General features: G+C 35.6%; 2 protein-coding genes across 2 annotated transcripts in view; both read right to left on the reverse strand.

Annotated features, from left to right (window-relative positions):
* Positions 1-22,024, reverse strand: part of LOC123310726 — a 274,289-nt gene extending 252,265 nt beyond the window's left edge. Inside the window, exon 1 of the mRNA XM_044894357.1 lies at positions 21,771-22,024. The gene's annotated coding sequence lies outside the window, so the exon portion shown is untranslated. The remainder of the gene's footprint in view (positions 1-21,770) is intronic.
* Positions 22,025-24,202: 2,178 nt separating this feature from the next.
* Positions 24,203-25,747, reverse strand: LOC123311051 (immunoglobulin-binding protein 1b-like). Its single transcript, XM_044894808.1, has 2 exons — positions 25,486-25,747; positions 24,203-25,426 (listed from the first exon to the last, which is right to left on the reverse strand). The coding sequence occupies exons 1-2, from the start codon at positions 25,609-25,611 to the stop codon at positions 24,506-24,508; spliced, it is 1,047 nt and encodes a 348-aa protein (XP_044750743.1). The 5' UTR covers positions 25,612-25,747; the 3' UTR covers positions 24,203-24,505.
* Positions 25,748-25,951: the final 204 nt, after the last annotated feature.

The following is a 25,951-nucleotide window of genomic DNA, read 5'->3' on the forward strand; positions in this document are numbered from 1 at the left end:
AAAAATTGCACAGAAATCTAGTGTTCCTATTCAAAAAAAACATAACTTTGGGTCATAGCTTCGTAATTAAAAATCCTGCTAAAAAGGCAAGCACGCCACTGGGTTCTACTTAAAAAACTGCCTGTATAATGTGAAAACTTTTCAGGTGTTTGGATATGTATATTTCGATATTCCTCTTTTACATCAAAAACACCGACGTTTCGGTCTCAAATCGGACCTTTATCAAGGCTACAAAAATAAAAACAGATTAAAATTAGAACATGACAAATTTCACAAGATTTACATTAATGATTCTACAGGAATTGAGTCATCACAATAAAAACATATATCAATCTGTTCCACCGTATTCCTTTCAAAAATGGCCATACATTCAGGTCTATTTTCTATTTCTCTACTTCAATATTCCAGAACTTTCACAATATCGTGGAAAAAAACACCGAAAATTTATGGGTTAGGATCACAGAGTACTGTTTAAAAGATTCTTTTGACAAGGGAGCACAGAAGTCATCAAACATAATCCCGATTATTTTCTCAAAGGAACTAATAGACTGTTATATATGGTGCTGAGTCTATTGACATCTTCTCTATAATTCACTGTTTTGTTTAGTGTTATGTGAATCATTTCACTTATGTTTCTCCGATAGTTGTTGTTTTCATGGTCAAGTATTGTCGTTTCTTCGAAATTGAATTTGTGTCCTTCTTTGAATGTATGTGAAGTCAGAGCAGTTTTCTCCTTATGTGTGATGTTGTTGGAGTCTGTTTTATGTTGTCTAATTCTGTCTTTTAACAGCTGTTTCGTCTGTCCGATGTAGGCCTTGTCGCAGTTCGAGCATGGGATGTTATACACCACTGATGATTGCAAATTTGTTGGTACACTATCCTTCAATTGTGTGAAGTATTTCTTTGTTGTGGTCTTGTTGTAGAAGGCACATGTGCAATTAATCCTCTTAAAGATCCTGGAAATTTTCTGTGAGAGTCCAGGTATAAAAGGGAATCTGCAGTATTGTGTAGTTTCTTTGTTTTTCTGTTGAATGTTGTTTCTCGTACACATTACTTTTTCTTTGGCCTTATTTACAACACGTTGGATGATATATTTTGGGTAGTTGTTTTCTCTTAAAATTTTGCAAACTTTCTGTGTAGTCTCTTCTCTAAATTTGCTGTCACTTAATGACAATGCTCTGTACATCAGGCTGATTGCAGTGTTGACTTTTTGGGTGTTACTATGGTTGCTGTAGTAGTTCATAATCCTATTTGAATTTATAGTTTTCGTGTACCAACAGGTCGTCAAATTGGTCTCTTCTCTGGTTATTAAAAGGTCTAAGAAAGGAATTTTGTTTTCATTTTCATCTTCTATAGTGAACTTTATACTAGGGTGGTATGAGTTGAACAGGTCAAATATGGTTTGTCTCATCTCCAAGGGAATCAACATCAGAGTGCCTGTATAATGTTTTCATTGCTGAGCTCTACTACCATCAGTATTAGAGGAGATATAAATTTATTTCGAAAGCACCATTTTTCCAATTTTCGCTTATAACTCGAAAACAAAAGAAAGAGGCCAAAAATGACTACTACTCATGTTAGTTTCTCAGAAAAAGAGAACGGGAATGGGGTATCAGATTTTGTCTATCTCCACTGGTTTAAAAACTGTAGTGCTAAAACATCGAAATTTGCCCACCCTGTACAGGGTATTTCAGTTTCTTTTAAATTGCATTGTGCCAAAAATGGAAAGACCTTTTGTTGCTGAGGATGGTTTAGTCATTGATCTCTATTTTCTGCAAGCAAAGTGTTCGGAAATCTTTAATCTGCAACAAAAACAAAGGAATATATCCATAAAGGCCGGTTCACACTACTCGTGCTCGTACCGTTCTCGTCTTGGGCTTGTCGAGTAGGCTTGTGTGGCTCGAGTGATTTGACGAGCATAGCGATCCTTTCCTTTGATGTACCAACAACAAGTCATAGGCTTGTAAGGCTCGCGCGCTTGTCTCTCAGCTCGAGCTTTTGTCCACATTACTCGCAAGCCACCAGAGTTACGTAAGCACAAGTAGTGCGGACCGGCCTTAAGATGGCCAGTTGGTTCAGCTTGGCCCTCCGAACTGAAGCCGAATATAAATCAGCACCGCGAAAATCCTTGCAGTTATTCAATTCTCGAATAAAAATGTCCCGGTCGAATATATGGTTGACGGAAAATTACACTATGTTGCGGTGCCGGGTTATATATGTTAAACTATACGCTATAAAGCCCGCAAAGCCACGCCTTCGGCACATTACTTTCTCCGGGCGGAAGGATTCTATGTATTTCTGTTGAATTGAACACATAACAGCGCGACCCATGCGGGCTTGGAATGGAGTAAAAACCAACAAATCGGGAAACGAAACCAGTTCCGCGAGATGCGAGAAAAGATGATAAAACTCCGGCGGTCGGTGGGTGTGGGAGGCTCTGAAAGATTTTTGCGGAATTTCCTTCGTAGCGTCGCGTTTCTATTGCTTTCAGCCGAAAAGATATTGTCATCTGGAGATTGCATTCTTGGATTTTCTGCCGATTGTGCGCACTGGAAGTGTAGGAATTACGATGAGGGTTCATAAAAGCGTAGAAAATTCGATAAATAATCGCAGTGTTCCCATCTATCGTTTGCACAGAAGAATCGAGTGTTTGGTGGGACATTCATATAAGTATATTCATTGCTCACTTAAAGAAGCTAACAAAGAGTTTTCCAACAGAAAACACATCTGCAAATAAGCAACTTCATGTATTGCAAAGATAAATGGAATATTTTTGAACTAAATTCATATACTATTCACTTCCATAAAAGCACTGGGGTGCCCTTGGAAATTTGACATATTCCACACTGCATAACATGAAAAGGTGAGGTTATGACACTTGTTGAAACAGTTTTTGGTTTTAAATCAGTGCTTTGTTGTCCGTTCTACAAAAGATCTTAGTAATGACGTATTTCTCACAATTTGAATTTATGTACTTCGGAAAGATGAGATGAACATAATAAGCATTTATACAGGGTGTTTCAAAGGTGAGGCTTTTTTTTTTACAGATGGTAGAAGTCATCAAAATAAGGCCCGGTAATTTCACGGCCGAATAACTAAATTTATTCGATAGATAAGTCTTATTCTTCGGATAAGTAAAAATGCAGTATTTTCACTTTCAGATAGTGTTATTCATCGAATAAATCTGTCATTGAAACTCGTTATAAGATTTTATTTGTCATAGATCGAATGTCGGTACGTCATTATTGGTTGAATTTTTTAGATTCTGGATGTATGGTTATTCTTTGTGTGATTTTCACGAAATATTTGCTTTCTAGTTGGAATTATTTATGGCAATTCCTATAATGCGGTGTCTTATTTTAATTAATCAGTGAAAAGTAGTATACCATGTTTTCAGAATTGTTATTCGTCAAATAAATTCATCTGAAAGCACCGAAATAAGGTATCCTTCAGATAAGAAATTATTTGACAGATACTTATTGACATTGAATAAAATTTATTCGAAGGTGAAAGTACCGGGCCTAAATCATTTCACCAAAAATGTTCTAAATAAAATATCCAAGATGGCTGAGCTACAACCCCTGTTCGATAACATTTCATTGAATCTCAAGTGACTGTGGAAGGTGAATCCGGCACATAAAAGATATGGCTGGACAATGAATGGTTCAGTACCAAGTTCATCGGATAAGATTCATCAGGTCACTTTTGAGAGAATCGTAATTGTTGTATAGGGTATCAGGGTGAAAAAAAATGTTGAAAATCGGGGCAGTTTCTTGAAAGTGCTTATGTTAGTTATGTTGAAAAAGTGCTATGATGTTTCCCCATTTCATCCCATTTTTACGACGATTGTTGGACTGTTCGAACAAGAAGATTATGATGCTTATTGTGAAAAAATTCGTGAATAATTTAGACGAATTTTATAGGTGAAATTATCAAGGTGAAATTTTGAAGTATTATTGTATTTTATACTCTTGTATCCTAAGTCTCTTCGGTCAGTTGGTATCGAAATGAGCCATTTCATAAAAACGTGTAAGTTACTAAAAAATAATGGAAACAATTCGGCAATCCTAAGTTTCCATTTTCATTGCCACATAAATATCGAACGTGCCAATATCCTAAACGAAACCACATGGTCAAAGAGAGTTTTTTTTCCCACTGCTTTGCGATAATTCGACAAACGGTCAAGGGCCGTATTAGGATCTATTTCAGTAATCATTTTCAATTTTTTTTTCAACTTTGTCATTTTGAAAGTTTTGTATAGGTGATTTTTGGTGAAACTTTGGAGCTTCATTTTGACCAGTTCTACCTTCTGGTGAAAAAAAAGCTTTACCTTCAAATACACTCTGTACATATAACTGATTGAAGAGAATGCAGCTTTTTGGTTTTCATTTCGATTCTCAGGTTTGAATTCGGTAAGGTAAGCCCTTATTGTGTCTTGAATCTTGAATTATGTTTTTATGTTCTTTTCATCTTGTCGATTATGTTTTTACATATGAAATCAGAGTGTTCATCTCTCCATTTATAAACGAATATGCAATGCAGAACCCATGCTTCATGTTATCAGTCTTCTTGTTCCATTCATATTCATTTTTTTTCAATTCAATTTGAAAAGTGTTCATATTCCGAATCTTTCCAAAGTAATAAAACAAATTATGAAGCTGAATTTTCATCATCGATCACTTGCGCAATATCAGAAACATCTAAGTCACTGTTGAATTATCGGTAGCGAAACTCCTGATACGAACAACTTGTTCGATGATAAATGAACACGTTATTCAATCCATTTCCGCAGCGGTAAACCATGATGGGCCAATAATGAGCCTGGATGATACTCAATACTCCCCAAACGAGTTATGTAGAATGCTACTGGAAATAATCTAGTATTACTTCTGTCTATTAAATGATTAAGCACTTGGGATCGGATGCAACCGCGCCAGATCTACAGATAATACCTCTCGCAAATGTGGAGATTTATTATCGGGGAGATAAGAGTGTTACGGGTACAAAACGAGCCAAGAAATCCTTCAATCTGATAAGTGCGTTAATTTATAAGGTTGGGCGTCAGCTATGGAATGTAGGAATTGAGATCTTTCTATTATGCGTGCTTGATTTGTTCGAATAATGACGGCTTTTTTCAGTTGGAACCCCGTCTTATATGTTCATTGATAAGGGAGAAAATCACGAAAATAGTTATTTATGTACCGAAGACTATAAACTGTGTCCGAGTTCTAAGCAGGGGTTGCTCAAATACAATTCATATGAAAAACCCACACTATTTTGGACAAGGGATCACTTTTCAAATTGTTCGCAAATATTTATTTACACCCTGAATATTTCCGTGTTTAAAATAGGTCCTTTCGTTTGCATAAAAAGTGTAGCACTTTTCTACACTCGATTTGATTTACACCAGTGTAGAGGAAGTGTTGTTTATCTACACATAGTCAAAAGGAGATGTAGATAAACTACACCTCTACAGTGGTGTAAATTCAATCAGCAAACGAATACTAAAATCGAGTGTAGAAAAGTACTACAGTTTTTATGCAAAAGAAAGGACCTTATGATTTAATTTCTTCTATAAGCTGTCAGCTTGTTGAAAACATACACTTGATATTAAGTATAGGTTCTCAGAGATATAAGAAGTGTACGATTATGTATTGATATCTATTTAGCTATTTTAGCCTAAACCAATTGTATGCATAAAAAAAATATTGCGTTACAATAGCAACGAACAATAACTCATTAGAAGTGTCAATGTGAGGTCAAAAAAGTAAACCAGAGTCAGGCAATAAATTAAAAGAAAGAAGATGTCCACCGAAATTGTGGAAATCGCAAAATTGGAGTATCGAGTCAACATCAAGTACCTGCATTCAAAAGGGTTAAGAGGTAAGCAGATTTACGAAGATAGGCTTAATACCTTTCTCGATACCTTTGGTGATCAATGTCCTTCGTATGCGACCGTAAAAATTGGACGGCAAGCTTCAAAAGAGGTAAATTTTGCATTGATGATGACCGATCGGGAAGGCCAGTTTCTGTGTCAGTCCCCGAAAATATCGATCCAGTTCATGACATGTTTTTATCAGACCGTCGAATTGGGCTAAAACGGATATCTGAAGCACTGAATATTTCATAAGAACGCGTTCATCATACAGTTCACGTCAATTTGGACATGAGAAAAAGTGCTGCAAAGTGGATCCCCAAATGTTTGAATGTTGACCAAAAGCGTGCAAGGGTAGAAGCATCGCGTTCGATCTGTGCTCGATTTGAAAACGATGTAGACTTCTTAAACCGAATTGTTACTATGAATGAGACTTGGGTACATTTCTATGATCCAGAAACAAAGAAACAATCGATGGAATGACGACACTTTGGTTCTCCAAGACCTAAGAAGTTTCGTGTCCAAAAATCTGCTGGAAAAGTTCTTGCTTCAGTTTTTTGGGATTGCCATGATTGAATTTTTGGATGAGGGTAGAACAATAACCGGACATTACTATTCGACATTACTGACCACTTTACGGGAAAAAATTGAGGAGAAAAGACGCGGAAACCTATCCAAAGGTGTTTTGTTTTTGCAGGACAACGCCCCTGCACACTCAACTGCTCAACTCCAACTAGGAGGTAATAAAAGCTGTGAAGGTCTGGTTTGCAGAGCAAGAAGAACCATTTTTTTTAAGGTCTAGAGACGTTGCAGGTCCGCTGTAATTAATGTATCCAATTAAGAGGAGAATATGTTGAGTAACAAAATATTTTGACATTGAAATTTTGTTTGGTTCTATAGTAGACTAAGAAGTTTTCAATATATCCTCGTGTTAGTAGAAGGTACATCTAATAGTTTAGTCTTCAAACAAGAATAAAATACAGGGTCAACAATTTACAGAAATTTTCTGCCAGCATTTTCCTATTATTGGAATCCTGATTCTAAGCCACAATTCAATCAAATATAATAAAATTCGAGATAATTATCAATAACAAAAATTGCACGAAGATGGGAGCCTACGAGGAGGTCAATCAAGTCGCCAAAGGGGCTATTAGAAATATACCCACAGTAAGATATAATTTACTAGAAGAACAAGAGACCATCGGGCTGCACCCACGTAAAACGTGACTAGTCTACGAAACAAAAGAGCAGCCCCAGACACGATGTTCACGAAGATACCATGTGGTACTCCCATACGCCATACTATTAAGTGACCATGCGATTACACTGTAATCACTCATAATCGTTCATGTCTGAAATGGGCTTTTACGTAAAAATTTCACAGTTAAATACCCGTAGATTATTTTTTACGGTGCACAAGTTACTGGTGTTGGAAGATAATTGTTGAAGAAAGTCTGTATGATGGATTGTTCCTATTCCGTCATAACATTTTGGAGAAGACGAATTGCTAATGTGCTGATTTGTCTGGTTCACTGGCGCGAAGTTCGAATAATTTCTCCGATGTTTTTCGTAGCTAAGTGAGCCTTCACGAGAAATATAATTCGTATAAATATTTCCGATTTATTGTTCTCACGGAAGTTTCATTTCTGGGATACAGAAGCAATTCACCATAACAACCAAACGAATTACGAAGTTTGAAAGCTAATATTCTGAGTCTAAACGTAATGCTTAGCTAGTACCAACAAATATTTTCCAGATTGAAATCATGTAAAATCTAAGGCAACCTTTCGCGTTATTTCCTTTAGAAATGAAATTTTCAGGAGAAATACTACAGATTCTTGCTAAATCCGAAACGATTAATCATCTTAAACTTGAAGATAATCCCAAAATGATGGATCGTATTCAACGCTTTCATCTGCTTTCATTAGGACAGTTATGAAGAATTTGGAGTTTTTTTTTTCTGCAACCGATTCAGTTCGTATAATTATTCGGTCAAAAATAATCACGTGATTTATGGATACATAGAATGCGCAAGAAAGTTAACACAAAACCATTCATTTGTGAGATTATGTATTTTTTGGTTAAAAAAAATTCTACACTGGTTATGTTCCAGCTTTCGAATAAGAATCAATTGGATGTACAGTGTAGTAGTTTTTAAATAATCAATTTCTTGTGGTAAGAAGGTAGAAAATTTCTAAAAGTCGAAAAACCATCATAGCTTAGGAACCATACATTTTTAACTTAATTTGTTGCATATAGGTACATGATATCTATCTAATTCAGCCAACAGACTAAAGGATCAAGTTGAATTTCCAATCATACTGCATTTATGCAAACATGGGGTCAAATCTCGGGTCAAATATGCACCTCTTCTGAGATATGGGACGGATGCCAAAGTAAGAATTTTTCTCTGCTTTTCTTTGATATAATTGAGAGAGCATGATAATTCAATAAAATTTACTTAATGTCCTTCATTATTCTGAACAGGAAAAAGGAGATTAAGATTAAGGGATAACCCTTACCCCTTAAAACCACCCTTACTTCTCGTAAGAGGCAAATTTATACCTGAAAATCTCATTATCTGAAATCTTGAGGTACAGTCTTTTGCCTTAAACCGAGCCCTAAACCTAACTATTTCATACATTGCAATGATTTTGGTAATATTTTAGAATAGTTCAATGTAGTACGCTATGTTTTTATCCAGATAATGTAAATATTGAATTTTTATATCTGATTTTATCAACGAAAACTTGAGAAAAGTTCCTATTTTCGACAACCCATAATGATGCCATGTTCTTTCATGAAATAGGTATCATTATTTTTGGACAAGGAGTCTTTTCCTTCATTTTTGTAGTAATCAAATACACAAAATTGTGTTCGGGGAATTTTATTGAGCCGAGATGGTGCTGCGACCAAACCTTTTCGTACATTTGGTGATGCGGCTCCAAAATCGACCTAAAATTTCCCTCGCATTTGCGATCAAAACCTAGCGATTAATCACAACGACTGAATGTTTCGAATCGCTGTCACAGAAATACGTCGTCACAACGTCGATGACATTTCCCCGTGTAGAATTAGCGACTTATATCGACGGTTGAATCACGATGTAATAATAGGAACACCATGTCTATCGTGGTAGAAATGAAGCCCACAAATCTGCCAGAGTGCAAGGAGTCGTTGAACCCGTTCTCTTGCAACACGAATGGGTTTTTATTTTGCGAATCGATTGCGCTGGAATTGGCTGTCGAAAAAAACTGGACGTTTTGTGCCGCGTGCGAACGTTTTTTTAGGTCATTTTAACGAGGGGGTTTTGTTCAATTAACCAAGACTGGAATTTCAATATTTCGTTCTGTTCATTGGATAATTTTTTGCTCGGGGCTGAAGCAACCGGAGAATAAATTATGGAGGACGTCTTTTTTTCGATTGAGAGGGTTGAAGTTAGATGAAGGTACATGCAACATAATTATGAAGAATCGTAAAGCTTTTCAAATAATCATTTGTTCACTACAAAAATTCTGTCGCGTATGAAAGAATGTTTTCCCTTCATGGAAATTGTTGTTCAACTGAATTGAATTATTATTCGATTCAGTAACTGTTGTTTTTATGATGTGAACTACTCGCTGATAAGTTTGGATGTGGGGTATTTGTGTGAAGAAATTTGGTTTCACTTGAAACCTTTCGATGGGCAATGTCATAATGACAAATCGAAGTTTCTGAACAATACAAAAGTTAAATCGCTATGAATAAAAAATCACAGAAAGAGATAAATATAGAGGATTTTTAAAACGAAACACTTCAGGATGTACATTTCATAATACCTTGTTCTAGAGCATGGGCGCCCGCAGGGGGGGCCAGGGGGGGCCACGGCCCCCCCTGAGATTCTGATAGACACCGTTAGAGAAATTTTTCTTTCAGTAAAACTAATCGTAGATGATATTTTGCCCCCCCTGAGAAAAATTTCTGCGGGTTTCTGCGGGCGCCCATGTTCTAGAGAGAGATTTTTCTCAGTGCTTTCAATAAGTAGAATCACTCTAAAGGGCAAGATTTGCTTACAATTCAGCTGAATTATGTTTGGTTTCGAATTCAACCATTTGTTTATGTGATATAGTCGAGCGATGTGGTGATCTCATTACCTGCCAAGGTTACTTTTACAATCGTGAAGAGATAAAAGCGGCGTTCACAGTTGATCTGCCAGCTTAATCTCTTTTTACTTCCATTTTGGTGTTTCATGAAATGCCGAACCTACAGCACGTACGCCTACTTCTTGCTCGAAAACGAGCGAGTTCGTTGACTCTGAAACCGTTAACTGGGGGGTTTTTCAGTAAGAAAAAAAAGTTCAGAAAACGAATTGATATTTACTTTATAACCTGCAACTGATCGGTGACTGGCCTTCTGCAGAATGGAAAGTGTTGGGTGCCAACCACAAATCCATCAACTTTGTGAAATTATGTGTGAAGTTTGAAAAGAAAAAATAAATCGTTGTTAGCTATAACTGAATGGAACTTGCAACATAAAAATGGCAAGAGCTTTATAATCTCATTTGAGTAAATCTGAGTAAACTTGTGTAGTACAAATATGAATGAATAAATATTTGTGCCTTCACAGCTTCTACAAGAATAATTTTTCCCACATATCTAACGTTGAACTTGAACTGTGGTATAAAAAATGCCAAACAAGATCTGAAAGATCATTTTAGTACGTGTGAGTAACACAATGTGAAGGGGAAATCGAATGGTTTGGGAGTTCTTCATGTGAACCAAGATTTCGATATAATACCCAGAAAGAAATTCTACATAAAATGGCAGAAATAAAACCAAACATTTTACTTACGAATTTTATATGAAGTTTTTATGTTTTTTAATATAAGTAGATATGTGATTGGCATATGTCATACTCAAAAAACAAACCAAACGAAAAGTATGTGTTGCTTATTTGAAAAACCTTTTAAAATGTCCAATTTTGTCATAAATACACAGTAAGCTACCCTTTGTCCATAAAAAAGTATGACCTGTATATGTATTATATTATTATATTGTATTGGTTGCAGGTTATTCTCCTGATCGAATCAATACTTTTTCATCATTTTTTCAATAAAATATTTCATTTAAAAGTATATTTTGAATATTCCTTCTGTCTAAATGAAGCTCATCTGATTCAATAGAAATAGGAGACAACGGGTGAATTTTCAAAACATTAAATATCCTATCAATTTACTGCTTGGCAACATCCATTACTGAAGTACAACACAATAATTATTATAGAATACCTATATCAAATTCAAATACATAATGTCAATAATGAAAAAATGATAACGCCTTAACTGGAGGCAATATATCAATAACAGGAATTTTCATTTCAATTCTCGAGTAGAACCATGGTCAGCATCTACTCTTCTTCAGTGGAACATTATACCTCTCGTTGCCCTGATGATGACAAATTGGCTAGCTGCATCTGAATTCATTTTTATCATAACGTCAATTTCCGAAGTTCGAGAGCATGAATAATTGCAAAGAAATTCTAAATAACTTTCATACATTCCCCACATTCCATCTTTGAATTTTATTATACATTAATCTATTTATTGTTTGCCTCTCACTTACAACTGAGTTAACCCATACCCATGAAACTGTTTATGGTTTGAAAAGAATAAAATGAACGATAAATTTCCCGATATACAATCTGCAATAAAGGCACTCGGTTATAAAACGATTTATCCGAATATCACTTGGTGTTACGTCAGTTGCTTCAATAGATTTCTCCATCAATCAGAAACTCGTTCGACTCTTTTTTTGAAAGTTGCTGCTGTAGTTGACTATATGAGTGGCTGTAGGTTCAACCAATAGCTGAATATTCAAGAACAATCCACAACACACTTCAATTGTTGAGCTATCAGACTCACGTTCAGCTCGCCTGAAGATACTATGTGAGGTCTAAACTTTTGTAGTGGTAATACAATACAATACAATGTACTACAAATAACAATATCTATTCCTTCCAGTTAAAATATGGATTTACAATACTTTTTGATATCCAATTTCTAGAAAGTTCAATTCAATAAATTCCTCGATTAATTCGTTTTGTTTGATTTGCAAGTCTGAAGTAATTCAACGAAAAAGGTTCTTCACTCGGTTCTTCAGATGATAAGATGCCGAGTTACTTCAGGTACGTCACTCACTGATGATGTAGTTACGTAATTAAAGAAATTTAAAATTAATTTGATTTGTTTTCTTTCCCTTATTCGTCACACATTCTGATAAATTTTAATGAAGATATAAACCAGCGTAAAATATTTCCGGAGATGTCCAAAACTGTTGGCTCATACAAGACATTTTCCTAGATTTGAAATCTCGTTTGAAATGAACTACAGCTCTACAAACTTAACTACATACTGCTTGAATAATTTCCTTAGATAAATCATTTCGACATTTGATATGCACCTACAGACCATAGACCTATAAAACACATGGACGCGCCCTTCCAGTGACTTTCAATAGCCACGAGTGCGGCCAACATGAGATGGAGCTAGTATGGGCAAGAAAACGTTCCTTAGAACGCATTAGCGCTAAGCGTGTACGATTTATTCAGATTTTTTTTTTATATAGGGAAAATTAGAAATGAAATTTGCTTAGAAATATTTCGATAATTGATTATAAACATAATTCTTTTAATTTAGGTATTAATTTCTGAGCTATATTTGTATATTGGCGCCCGTTAGTGATAAAAACAAGTAGTTTTTGCTTTCGGCAACTATTCCTCGGAAAATACAACAGATAAGTTAATGAAAAGTTTGTGAATAAATTGATTTGAATGAAAACAATTGAGCACATTTTTAGTCAACACAATATTCTGATTTCTTGTTGGTTTAATATCTGAAAAAATATTTCATTGATCAATATTGATCAAAAGGTTGAAAACTAGACATTACAATCAGCATACTAAGTAATTTTTCAACGGAGGATAATTTTTAGGAAGCATATTTATATTTTGTCCCAATGGAAAAGCTCGCATTTTGGGCATTTATTTTCTCTTCTAATCTCAAGTGCTTCTTGAGTATTATTTTATCTAGATGAGAAAAGAATTGACATACATTTATTGATTTGAAATGAATAATTCAACTATGATATAAATCGATTAATACATTCGAAGTTACTATACCTGTGAAATTTCACTTTATCTGTCTTTTAAACTCATTTTGTACTATTAATTGCACTCTACGAGGACACCATTATTACTTTCATAATAGAACTAGTATAGCCAGGAGATCCACCTTGTAGGTAGATTCACCTTTACTGGCAGATTCGCCTTTCGTCCGTAGCTCGGGCCTTCGGCCCTCGCGATACGCCTTTTGTTCGTAGCTCGGGCCTTCGGCCCTCGCTCGATTCCCCTTTTATAAATATCTAGGCCAAAAACGTTTTTTAAAAGCCCGATCGATTCAAGGCACCTCGTTCTGTGATCGCTGCCAAGCCGTCAAAACTGACGTTAACCTTTAAATCACACTCTGACATCGATTGTCAAAGTGCACTTTCACTTAATTTTCTCTGATAATCAATAGAAAATAATTTAATTTTGTGGAATGTCACTCGATTTTTAATAGACGTCAAAAATTTTCAAAATTCTTACGCTTTTTTAGGTAATATCGTACGGGCTCCGGGAAAAAAAACAGGCCTATTTTAATTTCGGGTTCTTCGAGCTTAGTTCGACACCCATCCCGGCTCTCGAGCTACCGCGGATCTCTCAAGCTAATCAAATCAAATTGGTACCTTTTCGCGAAAATCGTGAATTTCGCGATTTTCTCACGCAATTTTCGGACACTTCTAGACGGGGTAAGAATACGATCTAGGCATTTTCGGAAAGCTCGATTCTTACTCTTGCGTTCCATGTACCGCTCTACCCGGCCACGCGCCTTCGGCGCTCACCATTTCAAATTTCCCACACCCTCCCCCGACACTTCAACATGGCAAAAAATTTGATACGATTCAGTGATCATTTTTTATCAACGTTATAGTATTAAAAAGGATACGACATTCAAAGTTGATCTAAAATTGATGAGAAAATTCTGAAAATTTCGATAAATACAAAGTGCAACCGAATGTTTTGCCCATACTAGCTCTATCTTATTTCGGCCGCACCCCCTCTCTCTCTACGCCGTGTCCATGTGTTTAATATGTCTATGCTACAGACAGAGGGTCAGATCTGATTGTTCTTCCACTGACATTTAAAAAATGTTCAGTTTGCGCCATAACAACTAGTGCATGCACAATATACAGGGTGTTCCTAAATTGAACGTACGAACGGAAAGGGGAGATTCCTTGAGTGAGTCCCATAAACATGGGGTCGCAAACGTTTCGTTTTCGAGATACAGAGTGTTGAAGTTTGAATTTTTTTCAAGTTTTTTTCTCATAGTATCTACACTTCACAAGATATTCAACTGAAATTTGGCATAGATATTACATTTTAGAGTTCTCACCACGTGACATGGCAATTTCGATAGAAGATCTACAGGGTGATATTTTTTCTGGAACATTGCCACCTGTTCTTCCGTAGATCTTCTATCGAAATTGCCATGTCACGTGGTGAGAACTCTAAAATGTAATATCTATGCCAAATTTCAGTTGAATATCTTGTGAAGTGTAGATACTATGAGAAAAATACTTGAAAAAAATTCAAACTTCAACACTCTGTATCTCGAAAACGAAACGTTTGCTACCCCATGTTTATGGAACTTTTTTTTCTTAAACTCACTTAAGGAATCTCCCCTTTTCGTTTGTACGTTCAATTTAGGAACACCCTGTATAAAAATCATGTTGGACAGGGGTATAAAATACCTACTTAAGTGCCATACGCGATGGATAATTTCCTAAATAAAACCGACGAAGCCAACCAGAAATAGATTAATTACGGGGGAAACAATTCTACGATACTATTCACCTCTTAATTGCGGACAATAAAAAACACTCCCCTGTCGTAAACTACTGAGAAGTGTCATACGAGAGAAACGTTAAATCATGGCCAGGATTAATCTATCCGATCGGTTTATTTGACGCGAAATCATTACCTTAGCGACCATATGTCAAGATGTAATTGGTCAATGCTGGAATTGAGGATGACGTATATTTTGTTTCGTGGAGGCGAAACCAGAAAGTTTACGTGAAGGTTAATAATCCGTGTTCAGGAGTTGGCTCACTGTTAGTTGGAAACAAAGACGAGAATTGAACCTCATCTCAGTGGAAAAGAGCCTCTAAGGGCTGCTGAAAAAAATTATGTGAAAGATCCACACTATTTTTTGACAAGAAATCAACCCCCCCAATTGTTTCGCCACTATTCATTCACACTCTGTATACAAAATAGGTAATAAAAAAGGTATTTTCGTGGACGTTCCCATATACCTACACAGAAAAAAATTTTGTTGATAAACAAATATGTTTTCGTTACTTCAATTTGGAGTAGGATAATTCTCGGATAATTATATGTTTTCCTTAAATTTTCTCTTGCCTAATTACCTTGACTAGATTTATTCAACTAACCATAACTTTTTCACCAGAAAGAAGCTTCTTCAGATGAGTTAAAGTAAATACACTCTATTACCTACCTTGCATATACATTTCATCCTGTAAATTTCTATCAGGGTCGAGAATTTCACACTATTTTTTAGGTTCCAGTTCCAGATGCAATTAAATATTTCGATCTACTCCTCCGCATTCCCCCAGGACTATTGTGTGAACTAGAATTCTCAAATAATTAACTGCGACTGTAATTTGGCTCAACAAACCTTGTAATTTCTCCATTAACGAAAGTGATTAGTTTCGCATGAAGTGAATTACCTCTATTTCTTCGCGATTTTGCTCATGTATGACAAATTCATATGTTGTAAATTGTACAGTACGCAGTAATTTCATGTCATGTTATTTCAGACAATATTGAAAATTATACTGGATTTGAAAATTATTATGTAACAGAAGACAAAGTCTGTTTTTAGACAGATTCTGTTAATTTTAATTATTACATAATAGTGTAAAATTGAAATTCCAGTACATAATTAATTACAATGACGTTACAATTAGTTTAACTGATATGGCGAATGGGGAATTCTTCTCAATTTGGGTTATCACAGCATATGCAAGTTTGAACTGAATAATTATGAGTTTCATTCATGAATTTTTCAAACGCACCGCGGAAACTATTCAAAATCATGCATTCTTCAAATATGAGGTTTCAAAATTCAAATCGCTTCGTTTCTAGTTGACGATTTGGCAACAGCGCCTACTAGAAAATAAAAAGAACAATGGCTTGTTTGTAAAATAGCAGCTGTTGATTTACAGCCATCATAAGGCGCGTACTCACTGGCGAGCCTCAACAGCAACCGGCCATACAAATCCCAAAAAATTTTACGACCTTCCTCGTTCGTCGCAGACTTCATAGACAGCCATCTTTGTCTATCTCATCCAGATAGTGTATTTGTTGTCCTTTATTATTAACGCATGTTTCAGTTGATGTTGCCAACTTGTGCAATAGAAACCAAACGCTTTAAATTTTGAATACCCATTTTTATTTTTCATTTTTAAGTACTTAAAATAATTTTTTTAGGGAACGCGAACGGTTGAAATGATTATTTCAAAATGTGACGTTTCAAAGATATTTCATAAGGTTTCTTCGTAGAGTAGTTTGCAAGTATTTTGAACTTTTCATTTCTCGAAATGAGAAGAATATTTTCATTTCGCCAAACAAACATTCCTTGGAATAACTAATAACTTAGAATGATATTATGAGAAAAACTGACTATTGCATACTACTTAGCAAGAGATATTATTGAATGATTAACAAACACATCTGCTCCCCGACAAATCAGCATAGTCAGATTTTCCGAAAAGCTCAGAATATTCCATCCAACCAATATCCAAACAAATTTCATATCTCAAGTAACGTAGCCCAGTGCGCCCATCAACAACTCGCTTCATCCAATGTTAATCCCATCGGAAACAGATACCTCCGCCTGGCGCATTTTTCATCCCGGAAAATTCGTGCTACATTTTCACACAGTTTCCCAGCTGAACCCTTCAATTAACGAAGTTTTCCTAACACGCATCTGCAAAGTGGATGGCCTCCTCTATTTCCCCGCTTACGAAATAATAATTGCTGACTCAATTGTTGGTGTTATCCTGCTCACATTCTGCATACATGTAGTTCTCTAATTAGTCTGAAGTATGGGGGACAGAAAGAGATCGCATCACTGAATGCATCAGGAGGATCAGTGAGCACACGTGTATGATATACGATGAACTCGTCTGAATGCTGGGAAGGCAGAAGATGGAACAAAATGGGAAATCTACTGCAAGTTTCAGGTGTTCGTAAACGTTAAATAAAGCTTTGAGAGGCGTTTGACGGTAGCAAGCCGAACGTGATCAATATAGGAAGATATAGGGACATCCAATGAGGTCTTCTTGACATAATTTAGATAGAAAATGCTTTCGAAAAACAATTTGTTTGATATTGTTTTGAGTTGTAATGTAAAAACGCTCGCATGATAATATATCCATTGTCCTATTATACCAAAATGGGGGCAACAAAAAAGTTGTGAAATATTGTATGATTTTCAAGTTTTTTCAAAACATTGTTGCACTGAGAGAAAGGTTCAGTCATGATGCCGATTTGAGTACAAGATATATATGTAGCTTTTTACGTGAATAATACATAGAAGGGGGCTCAAATTCAATACATCTATACACACACCTCGACACACACTACACCTCGCACTACACCATGTAGAGTTTTGTAGACATATCTATGTAAGCTCACCATAAGAGATTTTTTGTTGAAATGAGAGCCATAAATAAACTATATGCGTTTATGGCAAACTATTTGGGAATAGAAGAACGCCTTACAAAGTTGTTTTTGATGTTGGGTGGATTGTTATCATAAAATTTCCAAAAATGTTGCTATAACTTCAACTTTTCTTCGCCAATGTAGGATTTTTTTCAGATAGTACGAAACACCATCCTTAGTGTTTATAAAACTGTTGAGCTGGGTGCGAATATAAAAAGCGAAAAGTCCAGCGAAAACAGAACAAAATAAAGTACAGTAGGTTCAAGTGAAATAGAGTAGTTTGGAGAAAAGTAGATCATAGTGCCCATTGAAGAGGAGCAGATAAGAGTAGAGCAGTGAAGTGTTGCGAAATAAAGTAAAGTCTCGAGTAAAGTATGGTCGAGAGTAGAGTGAAATAAGAATAGTTGAATAAGGCTAGTTAACTATATAATAAAATATCTCTTTTCGCGGCAAATTAAAAAAATTATCAAACTCATTGAAGCATTGATCGGAAAAACATATTAGGTTATTTTGATATTTGACAGTTCTGATCTTTAATTCCTGAACAAAAGCAGATTAATAATTCGCAATTCTATAGGGACTGCAAGTAGGTATGTATTGTCTCATAATGTAAGAACAACATCACGACGCCTTACTTTTCAACGTATAATTTATATTCTTCTTCTCAATATATAAATAAATAATAGGTAGCAAATAACCTATTAGACACAAAGGAATGAAAATAATCTGCATATACTGACAGTTGTTGCAAATGAAGATAACAAGTTTCGTAGGTCTTATGATAAGCACAATTGTTACCTAATACCTCGGTTAATACACTCTATTTCCCTGAAGAGGTTAAGTATCTTTCGGAGAATGGTATTTTTGTTTCACTCTGCATAACCTCCCGTTACATATTCAATCGATTAAGAGTAGGATAATCATATATCATTCTCCAAAGGAATGATTAGAGAAGTAACTGTTTTTGTAGAACAAAAAACGAGCGATGATCCCATTCCGCAAAAAATCGGACAGTTCAACGTAACAAGAAAAACATTTTCACGGAGTAAGGAGGCGAAAAGAATGTAACAAACTGGTTCTCCGAGCAGGGAAAAAAATTCAACAACTCATTCTCCTAATTAATCATTTCCTTATGAAGCTTATCGGTTAGATATCACTTCTCAATAAATATTTACAATGCGTAGTGGCTCATTCTGATAGAAGTGGAGAAACAGCTCGAGAAACAGTCATTTCCAAGAACGAATTATGAATAGATTATATGCAATTACAGATTCCAAACTTGGCAAATAGTAGGCACATAAACCATAATAATCCCTGCATGCGTTATTCTCCTTCCTATCAGAACAGAGGTATAAACGAGTCCCTTTGTTCATTCTGAGATGGTTTATCCAATTTCTAGTTGATTCCGTCATTTTCGAATTACATAGTTGTTATATACCCTCCAATTTACTTATGACTGCCATATTATGATTACAAAAAAATGATTATGAAAATTAGGATTACTGAACTAAGTTAGAGATTCGTACTATATAGGTAAAAGCGAGGGTAAAAGTCCACAGCATGCAATATGTTAAAGAACAATGAATATCTAGAGAGGATGAGAATTTAATCTTATTGAGAGAGATTGGACTTTTTTTCGCGTATACCATAGTAGGTTACATGACGGATTCAATTAGATCTGAAAGTAAAAATTACTCCATAATCCAGTAAGATAATAAATAGATCATAGCGTGGGAAAATGTTGAAATTGTTTGTTATTATTACATAAGTCTAGGACGTGATCGATCATTCGGTTTCCCAAGAGAAAATCGAATCAGAATGAATTATGAAAAGGTCATGCTTTTGAAGAGAGCGTACGCCTTCCTGCATTTAGAAATTGGATTATTCCAGTAATCCTTCTATCACCGCTGAATTGATTCTCGTTTCTCGTAGCTTTGTTTGCCGCTCAGAATAAACGAATACATAAATATTTTCAATCCATAGAAGAATTCGAAACTTTCATAAGGGAATAATCTGTGAATTCTCTCATGAAAAAAGTTATTTAAGTGAGGATATATGAAAAAAAGGTGTTGAAGTAGATGGAGAAAACTAAACCAAAACTGATTGAAAAAATATAAATAAATTGAAGGTAATGATAACAAACTATGTAAGTGGCATATCGAACGTCTGATTACGCTCGTTTTCAGGTAAGCGTTGCATTAGTGTTCCATATGTATTGAAGATATTCTACGGTAATTACAATAATTTATCAAACCTAGATCTGAGCACGTGATGATATAACCTTGACCAAGTCGAAGCCGATGATTTCATACAAAGGTATCTAAATATCTCTAGTTATTGTGGGGACTATGTGGAATTATTGGTTAATAGAAGTTCTATTTATAAACAAATGTCAAGTACTCGGTCAACTATTTTTGAAGTGGGAGTCATATGGGGAAAATACATATATGTATTTGACTTGCCGCATTTTTCTAGAAATTTAAAACAGTGAAAAGTGATAATAAATGAAAAACAAAGAACAGATACACTTCTTAGTCAAAGAAAGATTATGACTCGGATTATGACCAACATAGTCGCCAACATATCAAACGAGTAAAATATTATATATGCATAGAGAACGCAAAAAATGTAAACATAAAGGAAGCCATCATAAACTTTTGATCCTCATACATTGTAAAGAGTTGCAATTTTTTTAGTAATTTGATGAATTACATAGGTAATTCCATTTTTTCCCGATTTTGAAATATTTTACATTCTAGATCAGGGTTATTTCGATTCCTTAAAACAAATAGGTATAATACAGACAATATAATACAGACGATAGAAGAAGTAAAATGAGCATTAAAAAGGGCAATGCAGAAAATTCATATCTTCGGATAGACCTTTTTGTTGCAGAGGCTGATTTGGTAGTTGATGGGGTTTTTTATCAACCTTTATTTCATTATAAGAATGAAATGCTTATGCCTCGGGTTACGCTTACTGAATTCGAATTTTAATTTTTTGAGATCCAGTTACAAGCACTTAAGAAGTGTACTCGAAAACATGCTTACAAATATGTAGATTATATTGTATAGGTACAACACGTTGGTAGAATATGGAACTTATTATATTTTCCTCGTTATTTTCTTTGTCGCTTTCTCATTTGATTTTCAAAATTTTTAAGAATGTGTCGTTGTGTTTCACCTTTCTACTTTTTTAGGTCGTTTTTAGGGCATCAGACCAAGGATACATTTTTCATTCGATAAACACTGCCTGGTTCAAATAATGAGGTTTTCAGATGCAAATTTGTATCTTTCGGAAGGTTAGGATTTAAGGGATGGTGGATGGTTACTCCTCGAAACAGCCAAAAATAAACAATAGATAGATTACGTTTTTTTTTTCAGAAAAATGGAAGGCTATGTACATATCGAAAATTTTGTAACTAAATATCGTTTGCTATTACAATTTCATCAATGAAAACACGCAAAAAGTTCCCAGTTTTGACGCATAATATCTCAAAAGGGGTGCATATTCAACCACATGTTTATATTGTTTCTCTACGAATTATTAACTTTTTCGAACAAAGAATGCTTCGGAGAATGCCGTCCCTCATTTTTGCCTCATTTAAAGCAAATTCTGTAGGTTGACACATGCCTAGGCGAGTGCCTAGTTATTTCGATCGAAGAAAAACTACTACAGCAGATAAATATCATATTGATTCATTTTTAAACTGTCAGTCTTCCTCAGGCTGTGAGTTTGTTATCCTTAGAGTAAAACTTGAAGTCACATTGATGAAGACATAAAATTTCATGTGAAATCTGTAAATTGACCCTATGTATTAGGAATAACAGAAAAAATCTTCTTATATTTCCATCGTATGATTCTTTTTCATACTTACAAGTTCTCTGAAGAGGAATATTTCAAATTTTGCGATCAATTCCAGTTCAAATCTAACTTCTCCAAAAGAAAAATTATATGGGAACGAATTAATAATCAATGAAGGGTTTGAAGAATTTTTTCAAAAACTCCTTTCCAACCATCCCAGCAAAAAATTGATACTAGAACTAATATATCTACTCGAAACATGAAAACTCACCTCCCAAGTCGTAGTGGGCGTGCGGTCCTGAGAAAATCCAAAAAAAAAAACAAACAAACAAAAATAATCACTGGTCTGACAACCAAACAAAATATCACTAAAACACGAGATAAATAAACTTTCGAAATCACGCGCCCTCGGGCGCAATTACGTAATGTACGTCAATAAAAACATAAACACATGTCACGAACGCGATGAACCCGCAAGAAAACACCTCCAAACTCCAAGCTTCTATCCGAACTGCGTACGAAAATTGGAATCGAACGCGCTGAAGAGGAGGGAGCGCCAGAGCGATCGGCGCAATCTTTGGCGCAAGCGTTGCGACGGAGTCTTCTCCGCTCTTCGACGTTTCCTTCTGCATCTTCGGCTTGCTGAACCCAGGAGTAGACGCTGAAGCCTGATTGATTTCATCTTTCCAAATGATGCTCCAATGGTAATGGTTCTTCATTCTAGATAAGGGATTTAAGGCTCCACTGAAACTCCAAAGCTGATCGTTTACCTCAGAGAACTATTCTTTCGCAGCCTTCTGTATTCACACATCGTCAATGAAAACAAGGACTGAATTCATCTACCTCTTTTGTGACTGTGCATTATAGAAATATATAAAAATCAAAAATATGTGCCATAGTTTCATGGACGTAGATATGTAGGGTCCAGGATGGGCACCCCCCCTTCCTTAAGAATTCTCGGTTCCCCTGAAATAGGCTTAATTTTCGGGCAAGCAAGTACAAAACCACATTGAGTTTCCCAGCCTCTCCCCAAAAATCATCCTAGCTATGCCTGCAATGCATAGCTTTGATGCGCCCAGGGCACAGAGGTCTATTTATGATGTATGACAGATGGGCAACGCCGGTTCCGGATCACCAAAACCTGAGCAAGACCCCTGCTTGGCCTGCCTTCTCGATTCCCGGACGCCCTTCGTCCGCCAGAGGCCGGCAACAGTTAGGATTTCCTGCATATCCCTACTGACCTTTTGCTCAGAAAAAGATTTCACTGTCACTACGTAATATATAGATGTATTTGCCGGAGTATCCTCTGCAGATATTCTCCAGTGTGCAGACAAGAACAGCATACATTTCAGCCTGCACTATGCAACAGTCTTTTCCTAGGGGGATAGACTGGTTGAAACGAGGTTCCCACTTTAGTCCCTGGTGTGGACAGCACGGTATCAGTGAATCAAGTGGAACCTTCAGGCACCAGTAGTGTTTTTGGAGTAGACCATAGATATCTATCAGAAACAATTACCCTCTTTAGGGTTCCTTCTTCTGTGGAGAAGGGATGCATTGGCATCCTCTATATACCATCTTGAGAGCCCTCGTGTGCCCCTAAGTCCTGAACAGTCCACCCCATCGCTCCATTGTCCTTGTCTCTATTCCCAGACTCTAGCTGTCTTCATAGCCACCTCCGTCTCTTTTGGAATTTGAACTGGTGCGCAAAAAGTCCTCTTTTCACGTGTTGTGATAATCGTTTTAAATATTTCGTTATCCTGATTTTCGTAACCCTTCGTAGAATAGTTACAGTAGGTGAAACTAATGTTTTGTATGTAAAATATTACGATATTCATAAAATGCGTTATTTCCGTCCATTATTCCTAAACCGAAAATACGGACTAATTTCCATCAAATCGGTAAATTTGTTCGAACTCTACTTAATATTGTGGTTACTGCGATGGGATATTGTCGAGCATTGTTCCGAGATGGACGAACTGCAAATCAAGGGTGGCACACAAAGATATTAGTAATATCTTTGGTGGCACATAATATTGCTCATAGATTAGAACTCCCCTTCATGTATGATGTTGCCCTGTTACCATAAAATTCAAAAATCAACGCCTTCGACTTGTAGCCCTGGGGAAAATTTTCTCGAAAACGGTGCTTCCGACTAGGAACCTTTTTCGTGTAGAAATGTTCCCTCTAATGAATTTTGTGGACGAAATAACAAAAATATGTTCCATGCAGAAAATTTTGTGCAATCCACTAACAGAGAGATGAAACTTTATTCATCTTACTCGGAATTCTGGTACAAAAAACCTCGCCTTTTGGAAAAAAATCGTTCTGTCTGATAAATAATGTGAAAAATTGAATACTAAGTTTGGACTGGACCTCTTTAGCGTCACTACATTTTTCATGCGAGAATATCTGCCCGCAACTTTTATTTACTTTCTAACATATAGAAACCTGTGAAAAATTCCTAATGTTCATAAGCAATATTAGTTGCTTTGAAACATAATCACATAAGATGCATTGACTTTGACTGTACCTGAAATTCAATCTTTTTTTATTATTCATATATTAACTTACAACCCCTGCTTCCCCTTGGGTATCGGATGATAAATCGGAAATCCTATACTTTTCATCTTACATAGGAAACAGGGAGCTAAGCTATAAAAATGGATAAACTATATCAGCAAATATCATAATAAACAAGAAAGATTTAAAACTAAACAACTTTTATTATTTACATAGATAATTAAGTACAAGAGTTTAAACCAAATGATCCCTCCAAAAGTATACTTCAGAACATCATGATAGGTAATAAATAATTTGAAAGAACCTCATTATTTTTGCCTCATTCAGAATGTTACTACTAACTTTTTCTGAATGGCAAGATGATTAGAAATCTGTGAAATCTTTTCTCCAACAAAAAGCAAATGAGGAAAATAAGAAAATATTATTGACAAAAAAATCACAATGAGGAGAACATTGGTAATATCTACAAGAAAATTTGCTTTCCAACTAGCTTCTATTCATTCTATTCCCCCATCCTCTACGATGGGTATCCTTGAATTCATCCCTTTGCCTCATCGCCTCAAGAATGTGATAATCATCAGTATCAATTTCCTCTGAAAGCTCTTGTTCAGGTTCTTGAGCAGGAGCTCGCATAGCAGCGTCTTGTAAACTAATAGAATTGATTTTCAGTTTGGAAGGATCAGGGAAGACTCCGTCTTTGATCCTTTTATCATAGAACTCTTGGACAGTCATGGAAGGCATTGATGGATAGCCAGCTCCAAATACAGCTTTCTGAGCTACATCTTTAGTAATGATAATTGGTTTCAGTGGAGCTGGTGGTCGCTTCATTGGTTTTGGTTGTTCACTTTTTTTCAATGTTGCCATATGTTTTAACAATACTTTTTCAAATTCCAAACTATCCAACTCATTTATTGATTCATTACAGTAAAACTGAATTAATTTAGTAAAATATTCTCTTTTCATATGATCATCAACATGATCCTTCTTTAAATTGGCTTCCAATTCATTCAGAAGCCTCTTTGCCTGTTGTTGTTCATTATAACGCTTAATTTTATCAGCTCTCCTCTTAGCTAAGACAGTCAATTCTTCCATTTCACTCAAAGGCTCCTTACTATTTGAGCCATCATCAACACCTGGTTTTTGCCTTTTGAAGTCGTAAGAGCACAATCCATAATCCACACATCTTTTCATGAAATCAGTAAAATATGCATCGCAAACTTCAACAATGTTATTCCTTTCTCCTGATGTGAGCTTTAAATGAAGGGATCCAAGAAGGGCTGGAAGTAAAAAGTACTGAAGGTCTGCAGTGGCAATTTCTTCATAATCTTCATTGCTACTAAAAACACCAGCATATGAACATAGAATGGTAGCTTTCTCGAATATTTTTATACATCTTTTCACCCTTATCTATAACAAACGAGCGTTACTTAAAATACTGTAGCGCTTTGAAACAGGTTGATACCTACTTGAACGTCCAAAGTGTTGGTGGGTTCATCAATTTTCTCCAAATTATTGAAAAGTTTTAACCCCTCTGCGAACAATGTAGGTAAAGAAGATACATCATTTTCGTCGTTTGTTGTATCCGTCGACATTTCCCGATGTAAGAAATAATGAAAAACTTTCCAAAGAGTTGCTACCCTATAGTTTCTGACTGCTTATGAAATCACTTATTCCTGATCTCCGATGCACTCATTGTTTATTTATCACTTGTATATTTTGACACATCCCTAAACCAAAGATTATAGAGTTAACTCTATTTATTATTATCTATTATTATAGTTAACTCTATAATCTTTGCCCTAAACCTTCAAATGTCATATATTTGACATAAAACAGACATATTTGTCATAAACAATAGGTCAAAATCATAACTTACTAAGATCTTCTTGGTCATAACAGCAAATTTCAGAAGTGCCAAAGTTTGATAAAATA

The sequence above is a fragment of the Coccinella septempunctata genome, chromosome 4 (genome assembly GCF_907165205.1).
Source record: "Coccinella septempunctata chromosome 4, icCocSept1.1, whole genome shotgun sequence".
Classification (NCBI taxonomy): domain Eukaryota; kingdom Metazoa; phylum Arthropoda; class Insecta; order Coleoptera; family Coccinellidae; genus Coccinella; species Coccinella septempunctata.